Below are 19035 nucleotides of genomic sequence, written 5' to 3'. Positions count from 1 at the left end.
TGTTAGAAAAAAATCCCGTTTTCAAAAAAAAATTGTTCACAAATTTATGAAATATTTTGTTTCAAAAAAAGCTGATAATTGTTTTTAAAAAGTGTGTGGTTTGTAATTTATGTTCAACATCAATTTATTGGGAATTTGCTAACAATTTTGTAAAAATGTTTAATTTGAAATTATGCTTTAGAAAACGCAAGCCAAACAGGGTATCTCCATAATATGCCGCTCTGAAAAAAAATAGAATCTGAGATACAACTTAAAGTTTTTGTGAAGCTCTTTAGAAAGTGATTTTGGTGGAGCGAAGCAGTCTCAAACAAGCCATGTGTTTGGCAATAAGATGACACAACTGATGGTGTATAGAAGATATGATTTCTTTGGATACCATGCAACATCTGCCAGTACGAAGAAGAATTCATGTACTACTATTACATACAAATACAAATGCGGTGTCGCGTACATGAGGGTTTACACCTTCACACCAAAACATATTTTTCGGTTGTTTCTTGCTACTGCTGACAAGAGCAGAGAGGCATAATCACTCGGTGGTGGCGGCGGCGGCCTTGTCGAGGGTGTTGCCAATGTCGATGACGAATCGATACCTGACATCGGCCTTGGCAAGGCGCTCCATGGCCGTGTTCACGTACTCGGCACCGATCACTTCGATGTCTGCCGTCACGCCGTGCTTGGCCGCAAGGTCAAGCATCTCCTGGGTGTCCCTCATGCCGCCAATGAGGCTCCCGGCCAGGGTCTTGTTCGCTGTGCATACAGTCAGTCACACGTACGTCAGTATGTGTACCAGTCAGCAGTGGCGGAGACAGGGGGATCAGCAGGGGCCCTGGCCCCTCCTATGACAGCTGATTTGCTGCTAGTTTGTACATGAACGGTCTAAAATTTAGACAAAAATACATGCATTCATATTGTTTGGCCCCTTTTATCAAAAGATTGAGTCATTTGCCCCCCCTAATCTTTAATTCCTGGCTCCGCCACTGCCAGTCAGTTACACAGACAACTAAATGCATGTGGTCGATAATGCAATGCATGGTTTCTTAAAATTGTTAGACGAGAAAGGGTATAGTATATAGCTAAGCATGTGAGGTCGGATGACTTACTGGCAACCAGAGCAAAGGGAGAGATCTCCATAGGCTTCTCTGGGAGACCAACCATGATCATCTTGCCGTTGGGTTTCAGTAGCCCCAAGAAAGGGGCCATGGGGATGTTTGCAGACACCGTGTTTATGATGCCATCCATGGTACTCATCGCGGCCTGCAAAGGTGACACATTTAAATTTAAATTAAAGCAGTAAACAGTAAGCACACATGAACTAAAAGAACAATCTAATAGTCTTGCTTGATGAATTGGTGATTGGAAACAATCTCTACGTAATAATAAAGCAAATAGTGCTTTTGGCGGCACATCATTAAAATTGCCCCTAAAGTTGCAAAATATTACCCACCAATGTCACATATAACTTTTTTTTGACTAGTCTCGCAAGCTTTATTGAATCAGAGTAATGTTCATAGGTACAAGAGTTTGGTCATGAGGATTGCCCAACAAAACATATCTACCTATACCTAGATTACATTTTCTACCAATGCCACGTATAAGTGACAAAAAACGTTTTGCGGGGAATCACCCGCATGGGCCTGCCCATGCAGTAGAGTCCTTCTATACTGCGCTTTGTGCGCAGGAGAATATGCATGATGTCTTTTGAGCCGGCCCATGTGCGGGCGGTCTGTTTTATAATTTCTTTTTTTATTGTTGTTTTTCTTTTCTGTTTTTTTCTACATTAAATAATTTGGGACTTAAAAAAAATTCTGAAATTTAGAAAACTGAGAATTTTGAAATAAAAGGCTCAAGAAAATATAAATTGTTTATGAATTCAAAAAATGCTCGGATTTTTCTTAAAGAATCGCATTTTTTTTTAAAAATGTCTATAAAATAAAAAATACTTCATTTTGAAAAAAATCAGTGCATTAAAAATTGTTAATAAAATTGAACAAAATGTTTGCTAATTCAAAAATGTGCATGAATTGTAAAAAAAATGTCCTAAAGTTTTAAAAATAGTTCATGAGTTACGAAAGAGTTTCTTCATTAGTAAAATGTTTGCTAATTCAAAAAATGTTCATGCATTTCAAAAAATATTCATCAATTTAACAAAGTCCACCAATTTAAAAAAATGTTCGTCTATTGTAGAATCGTTCGCCGATTCAAAAGAAAATGTTCTCAAATTTATAAAAATATTCACGAATGATCGAAGGTATGTAGTTAAACAGTAATGTTTGTGAGTCTTTGTGACTATATACCCGTGTGAATTTTGAAGAATTAACTACCGGGGTGGATCGAAATATTATACTTTTTCTGTTCACTTTTATAAGACGTCTTAGACAATTCAGACAGTGCCTAAAACAGTTCAAAGCTAGCTGTCCAAAACGTCTTATAAAAACGAACGAAGGGAGTAGTATGTTTTTTAAAATGTTTCTTGAAATTCAGAATAATTCTTTGAATTGTCAAGTTTTTTTACAACCACGCTATTTTTTTGAAAATGTGAACATTGCTCAATTTGTGAATAAATTTAGAAAGGGTACACTTTCTATCATCTGTGAATTTTTTCTTCAAAATCTTGCGATGAGATGTTAACAAAATGTGGTCATAGCTATTGGAGATTATGATTTATTTTTTCTCCCATTGCAACACACCTTTTGCTAGTTTAAACAAAATACCCATGAAGAAACCTTAGCCGCCAAAAAAAAAATCCTCTTCACTCCGCTCCAATCGTCGCTCCGGACTGCAGGGTGAGGGGAGGGGATTTTCATCTCTCGTCTTTTGTGTAGCAGGTTTTGGTCTCGCGGCTGACATTAGTCCAATGGATGACGGCGTCATCTAGAATAAAAGTTGCCCGACTCCAATCCCGTCTCGATGAAGCTTCTTGTGGCATTATCAAGGAGCCTGGAAGATTTTGTCCCTGTTGTTACTTGTGGATGACGGGTTGATTTTTTGTGTTGTTTGTCGGCGGGGCTTCATGTGCATCGGCGGCGGCAACATCATCTTCGAGCGATAGTAGCACTGATGTCTGCCTTGATCAGGGTGATCCCCGTGCCGATATGCTTGGTGTTGTTGCAAATCTCCATGGTATGTGGCGGTCTGCTATTGTGACAATTCTTCCTTTATACTCCCTCCGTCCGGAAATACTTGTCATCAAAATGGATAAAAAGGGATGTATCTAGATGTATTTTAGTTCTAGATACATCTTTTTTTATCCATTTTGATGACAAGTATTTTCGGACGGAGGGAGTAGGTCTTTGCAAGTACTTCAATGGCCGGATTTGTTGATGTTGTTCATTTTCGGCAAGAGCTATGGTGGTGCAACAACGATAAATCTTGTTGTGGCTCCGACAAGAGGCATATAATCGTAGGTCCTTTATTTAGGCCTTAGGGTTGTTCTTGTGTCTGTGAGTTTAGTACCATATATTTTGGTTGTGTCCAATATTCTATTAGTCTAATATAAACCAATTTGAGTCAAAAAAATTGGTGATTGAAAACATTTGCATACCTTCATCTCTTTGTCGTTCTTGCTGACAATGAACGCATCGGCGCCTAGCCTCTCGAGGGCCTCCTGCTTCTTCCCCGGCGAAGAGCTAATCACCGTTACCTTCATCCCGAAGGCCTTGCCGAACTTGACCGCAACATGGCCCAGCCCGCCCAGTCCCAGCACACCGAGGTGCATCCCGGGAACGTTCAGACCGTGGTACTTCATGGGGCTGTACACGGTGATGCCAGCGCACAGCAGCGGCGCTCCCTTGTCGAGCGGAATGGTGTCGGGGAACCTGACCACGAACCGCTCGTGCACCACTACCATGCTGGAGTAGCCACCGTAGGTGATGGTGCCATCAAGGTCGACCAAGTTGTAGGTGGGGATTATGCCCGGGCAGTGGTTCTCGAAGCCCTTGTTGCAGCTCTCGCAGGATTGGCACGAATTCACCATGCACCCGACGCCCACACGGTCGCCGGTCTTGAACTTGGTCACATTCTTGCCGACCTCATTGACCTCGCCGGCGATCTCATGCCCAGGGACCATGGGGTATTTGGCGTTCTTCCAATCGTTCTTGATGCCGTGCAGGTCAGAGTGGCAGATCCCGCAGTACAGAATCCTGATCACCACATCGTCATCTCTAGTGCTCCTGAAGCAAGAATCATAAGAAACATGGACATCATAAAAAGAAACGCTATAAGGGCATCTCCAAATCTGACCAGTAAATGTCTCCGGTATATGTCTGTTTTATGTCCGGACCTGGTCCGCGGACATGATGCGGAAGGGAGCCATCCAATGCTAATCACAAAGTATCCAGTTGGAAGGAGAAAAGGTATGTGGGGACCATGCATATGGTGGGATATCTGTGGTTTAGTGTCTGGTTGAGAGGAGAGAGAGAGAAGAGAGGGACCATGCATGTGATTGGTCAAGTGCATGTCCGGACTCCAACAAAGCCCCCCCCCCCCCCCAGTTTGTCTCTTGAATACCGCAATGCGTACGCCGGACTGCTAAGCGGACATATACAGGCTTCCGTTGGATGACAGAAGTGGTCTGGACACTATGGTCCGGACATGTAGTAGAGGTTTGAGGGTCCGCTTTGAACATGCCCTTACGTACTACGTACCTCTATTCTAGAATATTTTGAGCTCTAGATTTGTATGACCAAGTTATAGGAAAATTTTCCGATAACTATACAATGTCAAAAGTATGTATTATGAAAATATATTTTATGTTGAATCTACATAAACTAAATTGTTTTGAAAATGTTGGTATATTTTTTTATAGATTTGGTTAAACTTAAAGAAGTTTGACTTAAACATAGAACTTCAAATATTTTGGAATGGAGGGAGTACATTCAAGTGTGTAAATCATGCTAATAAATCTCACTAATAAATCATGGTTTCGTCTATCAACTCAATTCAGTGCTCGCTGACGCAACTAGTCTCTGTTTATTTATTTATTTTTTTATCAAAGAGGCAGATGCCTGGCTTTAGATAACTGAATCCCTCAAGAACAAGGTTCACAACGCCACTCACACACAGGCCGACACGGTCAACAAGGTTCAAAATCCAAACAATCAGTCATACATGCAAAGGATCAATTTCTGTTTTCCTGTTTTTCTTGTCTAATCAAGCTGCTAAATTTTATTATTCATACAAATAATTTTACTCCTTTGAGCAAATCACATAATTCGGCATATTATTACTCTTCAGAAAAATAGAGATTTGAGAAAATAATTTCAAAAGTAAATTCTAGGACTGCAGATCCTAAAATCATCCATCAATCACCTTATACATCTCATACCACAGTAGCGTGGTTACGATAACAACATAAAACCACTAGCACCATCTACAAATTAGCAGAGTCTTTCATTTCCCACTGCAAACTATTGCTTCGTAATGGGCTTGGTGTGCCCACATGTTGGTAGCATTGCTTTATACGAATATGTAAGTAAAATAAAAATATCAAAACATTCTTATGACAAACTTGTGACGGTACCTTTGCATGATTGCATGAAATGAGCCTAAATAGCTAGGTATTCACTAATTACGAAAGATGTGATGATGATTAAATTGCATAGATTATTCTTTAGCAAAAGTTTTAGGAAACTAAATCCTCTTCTGATCAAGAAGTTTCAATCCAAACAAGCTAATGGGTAATAACAAAAAAAAAATCAAAATCGCTATAACCCCTTTGCGGACCAGTCAAGTCCTAGTAAAGTACTAATATAAGAACGTTTAGATCACTAAAGTAGTGATCTAAACGCTCTTATATTAGTTTACGGAGGGAGTACTAATCAATGAAGCTGTTGAAACAAGTGTGCCGTTGAGGTTTGCCCACATGACTAGATGAGCCACTCGATTCATACAACACATAGGAAAAGCAAAGGCCACACGCACAAAGGCAAAGGAATTGTACTACAAGCTAATAGTGACAAGTAACTGAGGGTGACACATCACATGTATGTGTCTACAACTAACAGTAGCGTCACCTAAAGGTTCCAAAATGGAAAAGAGTTGGTGCCGACGTTAATAGCAAATGTGTTCACCGTTTTTTTTTTTGCCACGGTCCATATATAGTTTATATTGAAATATCTAAAACATCTTACAAGTGTACTAATCAAGGAGGTCACTGAAACAGGTGTACGGTTGAGGTCTGCCCACATGAGCCACTTGATTCATACCACACATAGGAAGAGTAAGAGCCACACGTGTATGAATCTAGGGAAATAAATTTACATGCCACAAAGACTATTTTGAGAATCTGCATCGGAACAAAGGAGAGAGCAAGGCCACCGTTAACCGCACAAATTCACTAAGATCATACTGTACTAGTTCAGAACATTGAAGGATTGTTCAAGAGGAAATATCGCTGATTAATTTCGCGAAATCCAGATCCGGTGGACCGCTAATCATCGTCCGCTACACGACAATTTGATGATGGGAATAAATTAAATTGTTCCACGTAACCATGCATGCAAGCAACCGGCCGGGGCACGAGGGAAAAACTAGCGAACACCAAACCGGATCGGACGGCGTACGGCGGCGCTGCCTCATGCGGAGGCGCGCCGCGTGCTGGCTACACCGCCGGACAAGTGCAAGACCTTGAGCACGAGAGGAGAGAGCGAGTGGCTTGCGTGCGTGCGTACCTCCGGGTGATGGCGAGCGGGGAGAGGTGGCCGGAGGCGTCGCGCGCCGCCAGGCCCACCGCCTTCCTCGTGTGCTGCTCCGCCGCCGTGGGTGCCATCCTGACTGGCGCGCTCGAGGTCCGGCCGGCCGGAGAACTACTTCTTGCGTCTCTGCTGCGGTGTCGTGACTGCAACGGCGAGCGATGAGGCGATGGGAGTTCCGATGGCCGCCTTTTATACTACAACAAGGCCCGCACATTTCGGATGTGCCAAGCGCGTCATCGCTGAGCCGGCCGGCCCATACACAGTGCCGCTGTCCCGTCGGTGTGAAGGAAACGATGGTTGTGGTGAGCGCGGAGTGGGTGTAACAGTGCCGCTGGCCCGTCGGTGTGCTGTGCATGCCGACAGGAAACCATTGGTTGTGGTGAGCGCGGTGTGGGTGTAACAGTGTCCCGTCGTTGTGCATGCCTAGAGGAAACAAAACACTCGGGCTTCATTGGGTCTCCCGATGCCATTGCCAGACTTTTCTTCCTTCTCCATCTCGAGGGGGAACAAAACAAGAGTGCGGCGTTTTCGTTTTCCTTTCGATGATCAGCTCTCGGAGGACGTGGGCAAACGATTCGTTTCCGTGCATCTCCCACGTCGACGCTTAAACTATCCGCAAATATATAAATCTCGCGGTTTAGACGTATTTTACTATCCAGTATGATCCTGTCTAGATTCACAGTTTAGTCTAATCCGGATGCTTTTACCCACAAACCAGATAAAGTGAAAGTTTTGCGGGCGGCCGGCCGCTGCCACGTCCACTCATGACTATCCTATCGCATCAAAAACGCTCATCCCTCGTCCGTGTGTGTTCCCACCCGACGCCAGTTCCCGCATTCATGTTGCTATAGCCGCTATAGAGCGAGCCCCCCGCATTGACGCCAGTCTAGAACGGACGTGGCCTCTTATTGGCGCCGACATTAAAGTGAGACGCGCCGGCCGCGCCGCGTTCTCGGTGTCTGCGTCTGTTCAATGTCGAAGAGACGTTTACTGTACGGGACGGGACTGATATCTACTATGCATGTTCAATGTTCATTCGTTTATATGCAGCCATTAAACAGGCTCGCCGGTTGAGGAACCAACTCCGGCGCTGACGCACCCGGACGCTTGGCGCCAGTGAAATCCACTATTTAAAGGCGGTCACACCCGGCTAAATTTCACACCACAACACATCCGCTCAACATCCTCACCACGTCCACTCAACATGCTCCTTCTTGCACCACATCCAGCATTACCTCAAGATCTAGCACGATGGGAGAGAGCATGTCATCGGAGTAGAAGCACGAGGTGGCCGTTGATACGTCTTCAATGTATCTATAATTTCTAAATGTTTTATGCTATAATATTATCTATAATTCGTCATCATATACCATCAGCTTGGATAGGAAGGGAGCCGAAGAACATTTTAGAAAATTTTAGAAAATGGCCATATAATAGGAAGTAAGCATTTACCAATTTTTGCCGTAATTTTTTTTGGACACCACACAATAATAGTAGTGACAATGATTTGATTACTGAGTGCAACTTCTCAGTTAACTCTAGAAATTTCAGTGAATAAAGGAGCGTTCGATTCCTCCCCGCTCCTCTTAACTCCACTCCCGGAGTGGACCAGACTTCAGCTCACTTTAACGGAGCTGCCAAAACCGAGCTCTACCAACTCCGTGGAGTGGAGGAGTGGAGAGATTCCAAACGGGGCCTAAGAGCAACTCTAGCAGACCCCGTATCCTCCCGGCCCGCAAAACATGTTTGCAGTTCGCGCAAAAATGCCTTTGCGGGCCGGCGCGGACATCCATAGTTGCAGATAATATCCCTTTTTATGGGTCGGCTTTGCGGCGTCTGATCTGGTGCAGCTTCTCCCGGCCCGCAAGACTTAAATTTGCAACTTAAATTGATCTAGCATAATGCATTTCTTTGCTTTTGCAACAACATTAGATACAAAAGACATCATCAAATCTTTGCTAGAATAGCAAAACCAAAGAAAACAAGAACCACAAGTATGCATTTCAGAAGATTTCCAACTTCCATAACTGCTCCCACAAGTTGGACAAATATCTTCTCCATGCATTCATTGTTGATCTGCGGATTTTTGATTTTGCATTCTTCTTTCTTCATATTTGGTTCGAAAGAAGTAGACGTTGCTTCCCCTCTAGTTGCACATGCAGCCGCATCATTGCCTTCGATTGTACTAAGGAGTGCACTAACATCTATTAAGTTTCTTTCTATCAATAAATCAATGTATTGGCCTTCCCAAACCCAAAATGAGCATCCATCGTCTTACACAAAAGAATGAGCAAGCTCGAAGTGAGCTACTGCAATTGAACTAAAGAATGAGCTATGAAATGAGCTATCGCAAGTGCACGTACCCCGTCGTTTTCGCATTTGGAGAACACTCATCCGGGGTGCTTCGGCGTGCCCGAAGTGAGCCGCAACACTTTCTGCGTGCAGTCGTCGCACTATATGAGCGGCATCGGCAAGCCACAAAGAGGCTGCGCAAGCGCCGAGCCCGGTGGACGGCCGGACGAATCCATGCCCGCAAACCTTCGGCGGCGGCGGGCGGACGAAACCATACCTGCATGCGGCGATGCGCCCTTGCCTAGGCTGCGGGAGAGGCTCCCCGACCACTCCATTGCTTGGGGCAACAACCGGCGGCCGGAAAAAGCCAAATCCGACGTCCCGTGATGAAGTGCCGTAGATTTGCAAATCCGGCGGCCCACCGACGCAGGGGGGAAGGGAGGGGAGGCCTCGTGCGCGTGGCGGCCTTCCAGCGTGCTGCTGCCGGCTGCTTTCGCCGAAATCTTGGGTTGCGGCCGGCGGCGGCGTGAAGGGGGAGAGGAGAGGTGGTTGGTGGGGGAAAGCGCGGGATAAAATGTTTCCCCACCAACCGCTTCCGCTTATATGCAGGGCACCGCAGCCGCGAGGGGAAACCCCACGTTTTCTTGAGTTGGGGTCGGGATTTTGCCGTGCCCCCTAAAATTTTTTGCGGGCCGAGGCGGGATGCGGGGTATGATTTGGCTGGTTTTTCCGTCCCGACCCGCATTTTGACGGTTATTTTACGGGTTGGAGCGGGATATGAAGTCTGCTAGAGTTGCTCTAAGTTGCAACTTTTACAGCCGAAGAACTCATCATAGGAAATAGAAAATCAAATATTGTGATTACAGAGAAGAAAACATTGATAAACTCATGGGAAAAAAATTAAACTACTCCTCGAAACGACTGGGCTGTTGCCTGCCTCCGGCGGTCTTGCATCCCACCCACCTCCGTCGGTTTTCTCCGGGAGATTAACACATCAAAAATGTCTACAATGGGTCATATCTTAGCCTTATCTTCAATAACTAGTAATTCCTAAAAATGTGGTGAGATATATTGTGCTAAGGATATGTACAATGGTGCTATCTTAGGAGTGCCACGTAGGATAGATGATGATGTGGAGGAGAGAGAACCCATAAAAAAGGCTTGTCTTCTCTTATTTAAGAGAAGACAAGAGGTGACCTCTTAGCACAATATGTCTAACCACATTTTTAGGAATTGCTAATTATTGAAGATAAGACTAAGAGATGACCCATTGTAGACAAAAAAAATTGTCATCTCTAAATCACATGCAAGACTTAAGATAAGACTATCTTATCAACCACTGTACATGCCCTAAGAGATCATCTCTTGTCTTATCTTAAATAAGAGAAGACAAGTCTTTTCTTATGAGTTCTCTCTCCTTCACCTCATCATTTATCCTACGTGGCACTCCTAAGATAGCACCATTGTACATGCCCTAACCCACCTAGATGCATCTAACCCACCCAAAAAAACTAACCCACCCAAGAGGTGTTTATTTGGGTTAGTTCTTCTCGGGACTACTAAAAAACACATTCTTCTCTCGCTTTTCTTGTAGCAGATCCCTCTTCACTTTCTCGAAGTTTCTCGTCCTCTCCCTCCCTCCCTCTCGCACCTTCCATGAAGGCGCCTCGTCGTATCCGTGCTCCATTTAACCCTGTCATCCAAACACCTCTTTGATTAGAGTTAGTTTAGGATTAGTTCAGAGTTAGAGTTTAACTCTAACCTTTAACTGAGTTAGAGTATCCAAACAGGGCCAATGGTGCGTTAAGGAAGATCCACGGAGGGCGGCGAACCGTCTGCTCCCCATTTCATGGTTTAAATACCGGAGGGGTGGCAGGAAGCGTCTTGCTCGCGCTGTTTTCCCCCGCGGCCGGAGCTTCCTCATCTACGCCAGCCAATCTCAGGTGACGCTGCGTTTTTCTTCTGTTTATCCAGACCCCCGACTCTGCTGAGGCCACGCTCTCCTGTTTATGCTGATTTTTTTCGCTGCTCTCGCAGCGCCCGCCACGTGCTCGACGGAATGCCGAAGAAGGCTGCGGCGAGCGGCAAGGACCGCTTCGGCGACCTCACCAACGACCTCCTCCGGCATGTGCTGTCCTACCTGCCCAAGGATGATGCTCTGCAGACCTGCGTGCTTGGCGCCCGCTGGCGCGGCCTGTGGAGGCGCGCAACCAGCCTACGCTTCATCTTGGACGAGAGGTCAAGGTTCCCGCGCTGCGAGCGTTTTGAAAAGCTGGTGAAGCTGGTCATCCGGCTCCGGGGAGACTCTCCTCTTGTCAGGTGCGAGATCAGTGTCCATCCTGATGACGAGACGGAGACGGAGGGCACATACACAAACACCATGCGGTTGATCGAGTACGCTCTAAGATGCCAAGTCAAGGACCTGCTAGTCGGAGCTGTTCAAACTGAGGTCTACCCGCTGACATTCGACGCGCCTCTCATCTCCCAGCACTTGAGGACCATAGACTTCTTTTTTCTTCCTTTTGCAATTTGTGCAGATTATCTACAGTTGCGATTTAGAACGGCATCCTATATTTGGCAACTTAAAGACTCTGCTTCTCAATGAGTGGTTCACGACTATTGACTTGGTTTGTATTCTCCAACACTCTCCAGTTCTTGTGATGCTCACTCTTTAGCTGGGTAACACTGAGGTATCCCGATCCTCTTCAGACAAATACATTGCTCTATTTTGAAGGAATTTTCATGTATATTCTGTTATCTTACTAAATTTATTACATGATACAGAAACTAATTGGAACAACGGAGCACAAGAAACGGTAAAAGAATCATTTATGTGCGCGCACATGAAGGTTGTGAACAACAACAACAACAACAACAACAACAACAACAACAACAACAACAACAACAACAACAACAACAACAACAACAACAACAAAGTCTTTAGTCCCAAACAAGTTGGGGTAGGCTAGAGGTGAAACCCATAAGATCTCGCAACCAACTCATGGCTCTGGCAAGTTTCCACGCACCCCTGTCCATAGCTAGCTCTTTGGTGATACTCCAATCCTTCAGGTCTCTCTTAACGGACTCCTCCCATGTCAAATTCGGTCTATCACGCCCTCTCTTGACATTCTTCGCACGCTTTAGCCGTCCGCTATGCACTGAATCTTCTGAAGGCCTGCGCTGAATATGCCTAAATCATCTCAGACGATGTTGGACAAGCTTCTCCTCAATTGGTGCTATCCCAACTCTATCTCGTATATCATCATTCCGGACTCGATCCTTCCTCGTGTGGTCACACATCCATCTCAACATACGCATCTTTGCCACACCTAACTGTTGAACATGTCGCCTTTTAGTCGGCCAACACTCTGCGCCATACAACATTGCGGGTCGAACCGCTGTCCTGTAGAACTTGCCTTTTAGCTTTTGTGGCACTCTCTTGTCATAGAGAATGCCAGAAGCTTGACGCCACTTCATCCATCCGGCTTTAATTCGATGGTTCACATCTTCATCAATACCCCCATCCTCCTGCAACATTGACCCCAAATACCGAAAGGTGTCCTTCCGAGGTACCATCTGGCCATCAAGGCTAGCCTCCTCCTCCTCACACCTAGTAGTACTGAAACCGCACATCATGTACTCGGTTTTAGTTCTACTAAGCCTTTCCTTTCGATTCCAAGGTTTGTCTTCATAACTCTAACTTTCTATTTACCCCCGTCCGACTATCGTCAACTAGCACGACATCATCCGCAAAGAGCATACATCATGGGATATCTCCTTGTATATCCCTTGTGACCTCATCCATCACCAATGCAAAAAGATAAGGGCTCAAAGCTGACCCCTGATGCAGTCCTATCTTAATCGGGAAGTCATCGGTGTCGACATCACTTGTTCGAACACTTGTCACAACATTATCGTACATGTCCTTGATGAGGATAATGTATTTTGTTGGGACTTTGTGTTTCTCCAAGGCCCACCACATGACATTCCGCGGTATCTTATCATAAGCCTTCTCCAAGTCAGTGAACACCATATGCAAGTCCTTCTTTTGCTCCCTATATCTCTTCATAATTGTCGTACCAAGAAAATGGCTTCCATGGTCGACCTCCTAGGCATGAAACCAAACTGATTTTTGGTCACGCTTGCCATTCTTCTTAAGCGGTGCTCAATGACTCTCTCCCATAACTTCATTGTATGGCTCATCAGCTTAATTCCACGGTAATTAGTACAACTCTAAACGTCCCCCTTGTTTTTGAAGATTGGTACTAATATACTCCGTCTCCATTCTTCTGGCATCTTGTTTGCCTGGAAAATAAGGTTGAAAAGCTTGATTAGCCATACTATCGCTATGTCCCCGAGACCTTTTCCACACCTTAATGGGGATACAATTAGGGCCCATCGCCTTGCCTCATTTTATCCTTTTTAAGGCCTCCTTCACCTTAGACTCCTGGATTCGCCGCGCAAAACGCATGCTGGTCTCATCAAAGGAGTCTCCCAGTTCAATGGTAGAACTCTCATTCTCCCCATTGAACAGCTTTTCGAAGTACTCCCGCCATCTATGCTTAATCTCCTCGTCCATCACCAAGAGTTGGCCTGCTCCGTCCTTGATGCATTTGACTTGGCCAATATCCCTCGTCTTCCTCTCTCAGATCTTGGCCATCTTATAGATGTCCCTTTCACCTTCCTTCATGCCTAACCGTTGGTAGAGGTCCTCATATGCCCGACCCCTTGCTTCATCAACAGCTCGCTTTGCGGCCTTCTTCGCCATCTTGTACTTCTCTATGTTGTCTGCACTCCTATTCAGGTATAGGCGTCTGAAGCAATCTTTCTTCTCTTTAATCGCCTTCTGGACATCATCATTCCACCACTAGGTATCCTTATCTTCGCTTCTCCTTCCCCTGGACACTCCAAACTCCTCCGAGGCCACCTTACGAATGCAAGTCGCCATCTTCATCCACACATTGTCCGCATCCCCTCCTTCCTCCCAAGGGCCCTCCTTAATGACCCTCTCCTTCAACACCTGAGCTACCTCCCCCTTGAGTTTCCACCACTTCGTTCTAGCGACTGAAGGTTGTGAACACTGAATATGGAAAAGTTGACCGAGGGAATTCGTGAAATCTTGAAGATCTTGAGTACGTGTGGCGTACGTCGTAAGCAAATCAGCGTCAATGATCCATGTTCTCGCTCAGACTATAAGTTCCTTTGTCGTTCTTCAGTCTCAGAGGGTGCTTGGATCCAAGGGACTTATTTTAGTCTGACTAAAAATAGTGTCTTTAAAAGGCTAAAGTTCCAAGCACCCATGACTAAAGAGGGGCTAAAACAAGTCTTGAGACAAATTTTTTTTTAGTCAGGGGTACCCCTACTAAAATATGGATTAGTCTTCTCTCTCCTCATTTAACTCCTCTTCTTTAACACATGCGAGTTCTGGATTGGAGGGTTTGGAGGATAATAAATGCTCACTAACTTGATTTTAGTCTCTTTAGTATTTGGATCCAAACATGGGTGAGGCTAGCAAGTTTTAGTCCCACTACTTTTAGTCATGAGACTAAAACGTATCCAAGCACCCTCTCAATATGTTTTTGCAATCATATCACCGCTTCGTCTGTCATGTTCTGCTGTAATTACACATCAACTTTAGTCTATGATTCAGCATCAATCATCGTTTCGTTAAAGCCCTGCCGAGTCTCGAGGCATCTGAATGGTCATACATGTTTTGATCTCGCGAGTCTAAACTCTGTTAACAATTAAATCTACTCAAGGCCAATTTTAGGAAACAACAACAACAACAAAGCCTTTAGTCCCAAACAAATTAGGGTAGGCTAAGGCCATTTTAGGAAAAACAAAGGAAAATTGATCAAATGCGTGATAGCTCCTATGCATCAAATTGTTTGCCAAGCTATTGCCGCGTCCATATCAAGCGAGGACATGCCGAAACCAAACTTGACGTGCATCGTCATGTATCACCGAAACCAAACTTACTGTGCATCGTCACGTTTGGTGCAGGTTTCAGCTTCCAGAAGCGCCCCGTGGCCGCAGCGGCTTCCACCTGAGGTGTGTGCCCGGTCGGGATATTTGGTCTATAGACTTCTGTGTTTCTCCTAATAAGTCTGTATTGCTACTTTTAGTTTCTCGCTTTCGATCTTTTGGTCCGGTGCTGGAACTTGAATTCGTGGGTTGTCAGGTGTGACCAAGCAATACGGTTTCTGCTTCGTTGCTCCGTTATCGGTAATGGAAATCGGTGTCGTGTGCCCGCACCCTGACTGCACGAGTTCCACTATTTAGTTTGAGAAGAAAGGCTTTTGTGTTTGGATGAGAGGTTGGACCTGAACCTGAACCCTGTTATAGTGCCTGCAGTTGCAGTGTTGCTGTTTTCTCTCTGTCTGGTCGAATCGCATCATCTGCATTTCTTATGAATTCGACACCCGCACCTGCATATTGTCTCCGAGGACGGTGTAACTATGAACTGAAAGTTTATTAGTTTATACAGACGTTGCTTCCTGATGATAAGTGAAGATATGCCGTGCTTATAATCACCTGATGTAAACTTGGCGTTTGTCCTGTCTGCGTCAATGTATTTTTTGTTCCAAACTCATGGATACGGCGACGCGGAAGGACGTGAGCCATTGGTTGGGCTATGCTGCGTCGTTGGTTGGTGAGACGAGTGGCCCTGTATGTGACACCTCGACCTACCTACACCATGGCATGGCAGCTCACTCACTACTCGAACTGCTGATTAATTGGAACCAACTGTTGCCCGGCCGGCGACATTCAGATCAGATTCAGTCACGGAGGAAGAGGAAGAGGGCCTCCGAATCTCTCCCAACCTCAGCGCTAGTAGTTCTCCTCTATCAGGTAGGTATCCAGTTCTCTCTCTCCTGTTCTTGCTGAATTTGTTTGAAACTTTACATTTCTCTGCAGATGAACCTTTCTCTTTAAGAAGCAACGGCGCATGCTTCCCACTATCAAGGCAAAGGGAGTCGAGTCACACACAGTCCTCGTATTTATCGTCATACTGCTGCTTGATAAGTATTGCTGCTGAGCAGTGAGCACCAACATTTCTGGGGCTCACATGGAAGCAGCAGCAGATGAGGAGAAGCCGCTGATTCACCACCTGTCTCCTCAGGTCACATTTGTTCTCTTCGCCATGCTTTATCCCTCTAGCTAGTCATTTTCTTTTTAGAGATCATCAGCTATTGGAACAAACATTTTCAGCTCAAAATTTTGTTAACTTAAGAATCAATACAAGAGAGATAATTTTCAGTACTGCAAGGGGAGTAAAATGAACCGTGTCGAGGATTGCAATTAACGTTTTCATTTGAGCACATTTTTTTTCATCTGAATGTACATAATCCTGCATCTTGCTACTTCTGTATTGAAAGAACAGAGACACTTGCTGCTTGGTGTTTCCTATATTAAACTTACGGTCAGTATTACTGAAACTTTTGTTTGTACTGCTCATCAGGATGATGGTTTAGAGCATACAAGTGATGGAACAGTTGATATCAACAAACAGCCTGCCAGGAGGCGTAGCACAGGGAACTGGAGGGCATGCTACTTCATTTTAGGTATTGGAAAAATGTTCGCACAATCTTCCTCATTTTCCCACTTGCATTGGCCCTTCCAAACTAATCAGTTGACTCCTGCACATCACATTCATGTTAGGTGCTGAATTCACCGAAGGCATCTGCTTCTTCGGGATCCAGAAGAACTTGGTCACGTACCTCACGAGCGTGCTGCACGAGAGCAATGTCGACGCCGCGAGGAACGTGTCGACCTGGATCGGCAGTTGCTTCTTCACGCCGCTCATCGGAGCCTTCTTGGCCGACACATACTGGGGGAGATACCGGGCAATAGTAGTCTTCCTATCAGTCTATACCGTTGTAAGTTTTTCTCTCAATACATAAAGAGAATTTTTCGTTTGTCTGAAAAAAATGTTTAATGTGTAATATCTGCAATGCACAACATTTCTGAATACTAGTTCTCTTGTGCTGGCAGGGGATGCTGGTTATGACATTGTCAGCGTCGATCCCGGTGCTGATGCCCTCTTTAAGCACCAGCGAAATCCAGCGTGCCATGGTCTACCTAGGGCTCTACCTCGTCGCCTTGGGGACCGGCGGCATCAAGCCGTGCACGTCAGCCCTCGGGGCGGACCAGTTCGACACCGCTGACCCGGTGGAGCGGGTGACCAAGGGCTCCTTCTTCAACTGGTACTACTTCCTGATTAACGTCGGCTCTCTGCTGTCGACGACCGTGCTTGTGTGGGTGCAGGACAATGTCGGGTGGGGAGTCGGGTACGCGATCCCGATGGTGTTGATGGGCTTCGGGCTCGTCGTGTTCGTCTCCGGCAGGAAGGTTTACCGGTACAAGAAACTGGGTGGAAGCCCTCTGAAGAGGTTGTCACAGGTGGTCGTCGCTGCTGCAAGGAATTATCGTCTCAAGTTGCCTGATGATGGCTCAGCCCCGCTGCATGAGGAGGAACTGTCCCCGAGTCAGGTGAATTGCAGCACTGAGCGTACCAGTCAGTTCAGGTTCCTTGACAGGGCTGCCATTGTAGTGCCACCTTCTTCGGGCAAGGCCGTGGAGACGATGGACCCATGGAGGACATGCACTGTGTCCCAGGTCGAGGAGCTGAAGATGCTGCTGCGGATGTGCCCCGTCTGGGCGTCTCTCCTCTTCTTCTTTGCGGTCACCGCTCAGATGTCGTCGACCCTGATCGAGCAGGGCATGGCCATGGACAACCGCGTCAGCCGGTTCACGGTCCCGCCGGCCTCCCTCTCCACTTTCGACATCCTCGCTGTGGCAGCCTTCATCCCCATCTATGACCTCGTGCTGGTGCCGCTTGTCCGACGCGCCACCGGGAGGGACCGGGGCCTCTCGCAGCTGCAGCGCCTCGGCGTCGGCCTCGCGCTGTCCGTGCTCGCCATGGCCTACTCCGCGTCGGTCGAGATGAGGCGGCTGAAGGTGGCCAGAGCCGGCCGGAGCGTGAACATCATGTGGCAGACGCCGTCCTACGTCGTGCTTGGAGTTGCCGAGGTGTTCACCAGCGTCGGCATCATGGAGTTCTTCTATGACGAGTCCCCCGAGACCATGAAGAGCATGGGCGCGGCGCTCGCCCAGCTCGCCATCTCGGCCGGGAACTACCTCAACTCCGCCGTGCTCGGCGTGGTCGCGTCGGCGACGGGGCGTGGCGGCGCGCCCGGGTGGATCCCGGATGACCTCAACGAAGGCCACCTCGATTACTTCTTCTGGATGATGGCTGGTCTCAGCGTGCTGAACCTGTTGATGTTCATCTACTTTTCGCTGAGATACAAAGGCTAGATATTGTGAGTGTATTTTTTGTTTCGTTTACTAGACTGAAAATGTATGTTGGTGCCTCGCAACAAAAATGTATCTTTGCGGAAAGGAACTAGTAGCACATCTGGTATCCTATGAATGAAGCTCTCATCTCTATGGATATAGCAAAGGAGCGCCTTGCTGCGACGTCTAGAATTAGTGTTGAGATGAACCGTGCAAACAAATGTTGATATTGGCATCAGACGCACATACACCATCTCATCTTAGAAAATTATGGATCGTGCAGACATGAATCGATAAACTCTCCAAATAAATGACAATTAGGTTGATCACATCTTATAGAACATGCTATTGCCTTTTCTATTACTAAATTTCTTGTCTATTGTTGGCTGGAAACTTGAAAGGCTTATCACTGGATCAAAGGCAGAAGAACTTTTTCACCAAGCATTTTCTGTGCACAGATCGTGAAACCAAAACTCAATGTAGGGCAAAACTATTTCCTACTAATTTCATCCAACACTACCTACCCAATTCGCATACTTGAAATACAGATATAACAATGGTGTGCAATACAAAGAGGACCACTACACTGGAAAAGAATAACTTGCAACATGATAGCAGAGGAAAATGAGAGAACGATGCCTCTTTGTGTCGTGCACCATGTAATTCTCTGCTAGAAGACCAGGCAAATCAGTTATGTGCATCATGTTCTTGCTCTCCACGCCCATGCCCTTGGATTCAATCAACATACTAT

At 45.9% G+C, this 19035-nt stretch overlaps 3 protein-coding genes across 4 annotated transcripts; 2 read left to right on the top strand and 1 right to left on the bottom strand.

The window, feature by feature from the left end:
• Positions 1-347: 347 nt before the first annotated feature.
• On the bottom strand, positions 348-6873 carry LOC125515212 (probable cinnamyl alcohol dehydrogenase 5). Of its 2 annotated transcripts, none has more exons than XM_048680652.1 (4): positions 6672-6873; positions 3545-4142; positions 1104-1257; positions 348-750 (listed from the first exon to the last, which is right to left on the bottom strand). In XM_048680652.1, the coding sequence occupies exons 1-4, from the start codon at positions 6767-6769 to the stop codon at positions 530-532; spliced, it is 1071 nt and encodes a 356-aa protein (XP_048536609.1). In that variant the 5' UTR covers positions 6770-6873; the 3' UTR covers positions 348-529. The 2 variants fall into 2 exon arrangements, with proteins under 2 accessions (XP_048536609.1, XP_048536608.1); XM_048680651.1 differs by having other exon boundaries at positions 3545-4172; positions 6672-6871.
• Positions 6874-10817: 3944 nt separating this feature from the next.
• On the top strand, positions 10818-11679 carry LOC125512872 (F-box/FBD/LRR-repeat protein At4g26340-like). The gene is made up of 2 exons (XM_048677943.1): positions 10818-10930; positions 11025-11679. Exon 2 carries the CDS (start codon positions 11047-11049, stop codon positions 11590-11592), a length of 546 nt encoding a protein of 181 aa, XP_048533900.1. The 5' UTR covers positions 10818-10930; positions 11025-11046; the 3' UTR covers positions 11593-11679.
• Positions 11680-15639: 3960 nt separating this feature from the next.
• Positions 15640-18441, top strand: LOC125515210 (protein NRT1/ PTR FAMILY 8.3-like). The gene is made up of 5 exons (XM_048680649.1): positions 15640-15839; positions 15906-16110; positions 16450-16552; positions 16650-16867; positions 16983-18441. Exons 2-5 carry the CDS (start codon positions 16057-16059, stop codon positions 18303-18305), a joined length of 1698 nt encoding a protein of 565 aa, XP_048536606.1. The 5' UTR covers positions 15640-15839; positions 15906-16056; the 3' UTR covers positions 18306-18441.
• The last annotated feature ends 594 nt before the right edge of the window (positions 18442-19035 follow it).

This window comes from Triticum urartu, chromosome 6 (assembly GCF_003073215.2).
Source record: "Triticum urartu cultivar G1812 chromosome 6, Tu2.1, whole genome shotgun sequence".
Taxonomy (NCBI): domain Eukaryota; kingdom Viridiplantae; phylum Streptophyta; class Magnoliopsida; order Poales; family Poaceae; genus Triticum; species Triticum urartu.
This window is presented reverse-complemented; position numbering and strand designations above follow the sequence as displayed.

What these genes read in the sequence shown, in the direction of transcription:
- LOC125515212 (XM_048680651.1), bottom strand. Translation starts at nt 6,769, where the DNA reads ATGGCACCCACGGCGGCGGAGCAGCACACGAGGAAGGCGGTGGGCCTG. An exon ending in CCGCTCGCCATCACCCGGAG is followed by an intron (nt 4,173 to 6,671) that starts GTACGCACGCAC and finishes TTCTTGCTTCAG; the next exon opens with GAGCACTAGAGATGACGATG. An exon ending in AGAACGACAAAGAGATGAAG is followed by an intron (nt 1,258 to 3,544) that starts GTATGCAAATGT and finishes TCACCTTTGCAG; the next exon opens with GCCGCGATGAGTACCATGGA.
- LOC125512872 (XM_048677943.1), top strand. Translation starts at nt 11,047, where the DNA reads ATGCCGAAGAAGGCTGCGGCGAGCGGCAAGGACCGCTTCGGCGACCTC.
- LOC125515210 (XM_048680649.1), top strand. Translation starts at nt 16,057, where the DNA reads ATGGAAGCAGCAGCAGATGAGGAGAAGCCGCTGATTCACCACCTGTCT. An exon ending in TTCACCACCTGTCTCCTCAG is followed by an intron (nt 16,111 to 16,449) that starts GTCACATTTGTT and finishes ACTGCTCATCAG; the next exon opens with GATGATGGTTTAGAGCATAC. An exon ending in GGCATGCTACTTCATTTTAG is followed by an intron (nt 16,553 to 16,649) that starts GTATTGGAAAAA and finishes CATTCATGTTAG; the next exon opens with GTGCTGAATTCACCGAAGGC.